We start from the raw sequence: 5,761 nt of genomic DNA, 5'->3' as shown, positions 1-5,761 counted from the left end.
TTTGAATGATCTCTAGAAATGTGCATGTGGCCAGCTGAGTCACATATAATTATGCTAAGAGATGCTATTGTTTTATGGATGTGATTCCTTCCTGTGAACCAAAATGAATAATCCTCTGCTGGTCAATTTTCACTGGAAATACTGATGCAGTAAATAATGTTGCTTTTATTATTAATAATTTATGTAGTGCTGTAGAGCACACAGCACTATAAAGCTGTGGGTCAGTGCCAAACAGATAACAGGTGCCTGCCCCAAAGGTCATACAATCTAATGGCCTGATCCTGTGAGGTGATGCATACCCTCAACTCCCTATGATGTCAACCAAAAATCAGGCGGCTGAGAATTATTCTTTTCCGTTTCATAGGCAGTGTTCACATCCATCAATTGACAGCGTCTCTCAGGAGCTTTATTAAAGGTGACTCAGCTGGACCACACACATGCCTCGTACAGTATGATGGTTTTGGATTTGTCTGCAATAAATCTATAAATACTATATGTGCTGTGAGTTTGTCTTAGTACTGTAAAGTTGGGTACTGCATTAATAAATTGTGATAATTCACTATCGTGTTTGTCAAGAAATGTTCCCAGAAAAGAGGGACAAACATTTGAAGAACAGTGCTGTGATGAACTGGCTAGATCCCCCTGTAGGCTTGCTAAACAGGTTTCTCCAGCAATGTCTCAGTCCTGTGAGGAAAGGGGGGAGAACAAAAGACTCCCTAGGGTTTAAAGACACAAAGGCTCTCAAGAATTCAGTTCACTAAAAGGGAGTCCAGCAGAGGTTGGAGATGTCTAGGAGGACAGACCTACCAGGTTCCCTATGTAGAAGACGGAATGACTCCTGATAAAATAGATGTGTGTGTAGGCCTTTTGTTGTTTTAATTCTTTTCTCCTGTTATGCTGTGTTCTTACTGTTCAGATTAAATAATACTTTGCTTTAGAAGGCTGTTTGGGTCATCGTATTCACTACTGGTCATAACCCCTGAAGGGAAGAACTGCAGGTACTCTGTCCAGCTGGGCATGCTGAGTAAGCATGGATGGTACACAGGGGGGTTGTAACCTAGTACCCTGATCTAAGTGTGGGAGACTCACAGGATTCCATCCCAGGGAGGTAAAGGCATGAGCCTGAGATCTCAAGGGGGAGGCACTTGGACAGAAAGGGAGAGGGAGAGCTCGTCCTGAACTGTGACACACAGCTAGAGCCCAAAAAGAAAGAAACAGTCTGTCCTTTTTCTGATCTGATGTTCTATAGGGATTTTAAGAGGTGGTCTGTCCCCCCCTCCAAACCATCCACAAATGAGTTTCTTGGATTCAGAGTAACAGCCGTGTTAGTCTGTATTCGTAAAAAGAAAAGGAGTACTTGTGGCACCTTAGAGACTAACCAGTTTATTTGAGCATGAGCTTTCGTGAGCTACAGCTCACTTCATCGGATGCATAGCATATCGTGGAAACTGCAGAAGTTGGATTGCAGAATCTTGGATTGCCAACTCTGGCACTAACCAAAGGCACGGGGGGGGGGGGGGGTGACGGGCACAGGGGGAGAGGTGACGGAAACAGGGTGGGGGGAGTGACGGACGGGGGTGAGGTGATGGACACAGGGGGGTGACGAGCACGGGGGAGGTGAAGGGTACAGGGGGGAGGTGACGGGCACAGGGTACGGGGGGGAGGTGTCGGGCACGGGGGGGTGTCAGGCACAGGGCACGGGGGGGTGACGGGCACGGGGCACGCGGGAGGTGAAGGGTACGGGGGGAGGTGACGGGCACAGGGCACGGGGGGGTGACGGGCACAGGGCACGCGGGAGGTGAAGGGTACGGGGGTGAGGTGACGGGCACAGGGGGGGTGAGGGGCACGCGGGGGGGGTGAGGGGCACAGGGGGGAGGTGACAGACACAGGGCATGGGAGGGGTGACGGGCACGCGGGGGAGTGACGGGCGCGGGGGGGTGAGGTCAGGGAAACAGGGCACGGGGGGGTGACGGGCACGGGGGGGGTGACGGGCACAGGGCATTAGAGGGGTGACGGGCACACGGGGGTGAGGTGACGGGCACGGGCACACGGGGGTGAGGTCAGGGAAACAGGGCACACGGAGGGGTGACGGGCGCGGGGGGGTGAGGTCAGGGAAACAGGGGGTGACGGGCGCGGGGGGGTGACGGGCGCGGGGGTGAGGTGACGGGCACAGGGCATGAGAGGGGTGACGGGCGCGGGGGGGTGAGGTCAGGGAAACAGGGCACGGGGTGGTGACGGGCACAGGGCACCGAGGGGCAACGGACCCGGGGCGCCTGGCGCCGCCTCTCCCGTCGGCGCCGGGGGCGGAGCACCGACAGCCCGGGCCCAGCCCGCGCTCGCCCCCGCCCCCGCCCGCGGCAGGAGCGGCCCGGTGGGCGGGACTTCGCCCGGCCTCGCGAGACGCGGTTTGAAAGGGCGGGCGGGCGCGGCGGCTCTGGCTGAGGCGCGGCCGCGCCATGGAGCTGGCTGCGAGGCCCCAGCCGCGGCTGCTCCGCACCTACACGCGCCGGGGCGCCGGCCTGCGCCGCCTGCCGCCCCCGGCGCCCTGGCTGTCGCCGCCTCAGGACCGCGAGCGGCTCTTCGGCTCCAGCTCCGCCTCCGCCGGCTCGGCTTCCGCCGCCTCGTCCTCCGGCTCCGAGGACCCCGACTTCCAGCCGCCTGGCCCCCGCCGGCCGCGCCGGGGGCCCGCCCGCCGGAAGGGCGGCAGCGCGCGGCCGGCCAAGGAGAACCGGGCCCCCGCCGGGCCGGGCCCGCCGAGCGAGGGCCGCGCCGCGCCCGCCACCCCGCCGGGGAGGCACGTCACCCGCCGGCGCCGCTGGGGGCCGCTCCCGTCGCCGGGGCGCAGGGCGGGGCCCCCCCTGCTCTGCAGCACCCCGCAGCAGCCGGCGCCGGCCGGGGCAGAGAGCCGGCCGCTCCCCGCGGAGGAGAGTATCCTGGGCGGCGGCCAGGAGAACCGCCCCCCCGGTGCTGGGAGGGCGGCCTCGGGCCGGGCCCCCCGCCGACGTCACGGGCCCCCCCGGCCCCTGCTGGCCGAGCTGAGCTCCCTGGCGCCGGGGGGCAGCGCGGCGGAGGCCGCGGCAGGGCTGGAGGGCAGCCTGGAGCTCTTCTCGCCGCCCCTGGCCGGGGCCAGCGGCCGGGTCTCTCGTGGCCCACAGCGGCCCAGCGGCAGCCCCCTGGCGGGAGACTGGCGGGGCCGGAGCCAGCCGGCGCTCCCAGCATCTCCCCACGGGGCCCCGAGGCCGCCTGCTTGCCGGGTGTCCGAGAGCCGGTATGTCCTCGTACCCTGCGGAGCCGCCCAGGGGGACTTGATCCAGCTTGTTCCCTCATCATTTCCGGGTAAACACAGACCGTCTGTTCCTACTCGGGGCCAGCCTGTGTCACCCCCTCATAAAACTGTGAGTAGAGATCATGTCCAACGACTGACCTCACAAAAGGCAGAGAGGGCTCAGCGGACTACACCGGGGCTGTGCCCACTAGAAACGAGCCTGGGCCTGCAGAAAACTGCTAGCCGTCCTGGGGCTGCACTGCCCATTACAGGGAAGCCCCATGTCCTGGTACAAGGTAATACCAGTCCTGATGAGCCACATGATTTGAGAGGAAGCTCTCAGAAAAGGAGCTGGAACCTTAGCACAGACAAAAGCAGACACCAACTTCAGCCCTTGGTGGTCTTAAGCTCTCAAGTGGTACCAAACTGGTTGGCTGCTAATAATAAGAAGTTGGATGCTTGGCCCTCCTGGAGGGAAAACGATTGTCAGCAGCCAGTTACTCCCTCTGCCTTGTCTGTAATCTCAGAAAAGAAGTCCAGAAGTAGCAAGGTCATTCCCAGAGATGGTGGTAGAGGCACCAGTAAAAAGGCCTGTATCAGTGGGTTCAGCTCCAGCCGATGGGGGAAACAGGCAAGGCGCCGCCCAGTCAGACGCAAGAATTCAAAAACTCCATGGCAGCAGGCTGATGGCTCCTTCTTTCAAGAACAAATGAGGCAAAGAGGAATGGAGAAAAATGCCCTAGAGATGTCGTCGTCTTTTCTGTGTGACTTTTCTTTCCTCAATGACTCCCAGTGGTGGGCCAGGGCTCGAGCATCTCTCTCTCTCCACAAGAAAAAGAAAGTTTCCACTGAGGAAAGTGCCTGTGGCAGCATCCCTTGTACTCCTTCCTCCAAATCTCAGCTTGCAGGGTACCATAAATCCCTGTTCATTCAAAGTGTTGGCTACTCTAACTGGCCCACTTCCTCCGTGCTCCTGCTGACTCCCATGAAGTCCCATTCTGTTCTGGAGGTGATGCTTACAGACGCAGAGAAGGTGTATGGGGAATGCCAGCAGGAGGGTCCTATCTCCTTTGAGGAATGTATTCCCCCAGATAAGATGAAAAACTGTTTCAAGATTGGGGAAGGAGTATTTGGGGAGGTGTTCCAAACGAACAGTGAGAAAGGAGCTGTGGCTTTAAAAATCATTCCTGTCGAGGGGACTGAGAGGGTCAATGGAGAAGCTCAGAAGAGCTTCAGTGAGATCTTGCCAGAGATGATAATCTCAAAGGAGCTCAGCCTTTTATCTCAGGAGGTAGAGAACAGGACTGTAGGGTTCATTGACTTGTACTCTGTGCACTGTGTCCAGGGGGCGTATCCCAAGCATCTTCTGAAAGCCTGGGACAAATATCATGAACTGAATGGATCTGAAAATGACCGGCCCGACCTGTTTGGAGAACAGCAGCTGTTCATGGTCCTGGAATTTGAATTTGGAGGCAATAACTTGGAGAATATGAGGAATCAGCTAAATTCAGTGGCAACAGCAAAAAGCCTGCTGCATCAAGTTACTGCTTCCTTGGCTGTGGCAGAGGAGGGACTGTACTTTGAGCACAGAGACTTGCATTGGGGGAATATTTTGGTGAAGAAAACCAACTTGAAAGAGCTCAGTTATACTTTGAATGGAGCAGTTTATACAATCCCCACAAAAGGAATTCATGTGAACATCATAGATTACACCCTGTCTAGGATGGAGAAAGATGGGTTAACGGTGTTCTGTGATATTTCTACTGACAAAGAGCTGTTCCAAGGAAGAGGTGACTACCAGTTTGATATCTATAGGCAGATGAAAGAAGAGAATTCCAACAACTGGGCTGACTATCACCCCCATAGCAATGTCCTGTGGCTGCACTATTTGGCAGATAAACTTCTGAAAGAGGTAAACTACAAAAGAAAGCTATCATCATCCTCTGCCTTGAAAGGCATACATAAACAGCTCCGAAAGTTCCACAGAGAAGTCCTGAACTTTAGCTCTGCAAGTGATGTTCTGCTCAATAGCAGCCTTTTCCACTGATCGAAATGGACCTTCGAATGAGAGATCACAACATGATGTCCTTGTACTGTCACTCCCTTTGCTGTATTTTTGGAATACTTAAACATTGGCACATTTGGCATGGTGCAGATGGTAAATGACCTCTTATGTCCATGAGTTGAATAATTTCTAAGTGTTCAGCTAAAATAAGTGAAGATCCATTATTGCAAAAAAAAATTGAAACATTTCACAGTTGAAATATTAAAAATGGTTCTACCATATGTTAAGTCCTTATTTTGAACTTTAAGCTCCTTTGCCACTTTTAATCTTAGATCATTAAAACTGATGACTTAAATAAGCTGCAGTAAAATCTAGCCTACTTTTCATTTCTCACATTGGAAAATGAAGACCTGACCTAATATTGCTAATACATTTGAGGCATTCCATTATAAAAAGTGTGTTTTTTTGTTGTTTTTTTTAATTAGCACTTG

At 55.1% G+C, this 5,761-nt stretch overlaps 1 protein-coding gene across 1 annotated transcript; it reads left to right on the top strand.

The window, feature by feature from the left end:
• Nucleotides 1-2,409: 2,409 nt before the first annotated feature.
• Nucleotides 2,410-5,560, top strand: HASPIN (histone H3 associated protein kinase). The gene has a single exon (XM_037880442.2). It carries the CDS (start codon nt 2,457-2,459, stop codon nt 5,310-5,312), a length of 2,856 nt encoding a protein of 951 aa, XP_037736370.1. The 5' UTR covers nt 2,410-2,456; the 3' UTR covers nt 5,313-5,560.
• The last annotated feature ends 201 nt before the right edge of the window (nt 5,561-5,761 follow it).

Source organism: Chelonia mydas, chromosome 17 (genome assembly GCF_015237465.2).
Source record: "Chelonia mydas isolate rCheMyd1 chromosome 17, rCheMyd1.pri.v2, whole genome shotgun sequence".
Lineage (NCBI taxonomy): Eukaryota > Metazoa > Chordata > Testudines > Cheloniidae > Chelonia > Chelonia mydas.
This window is presented reverse-complemented; position numbering and strand designations above follow the sequence as displayed.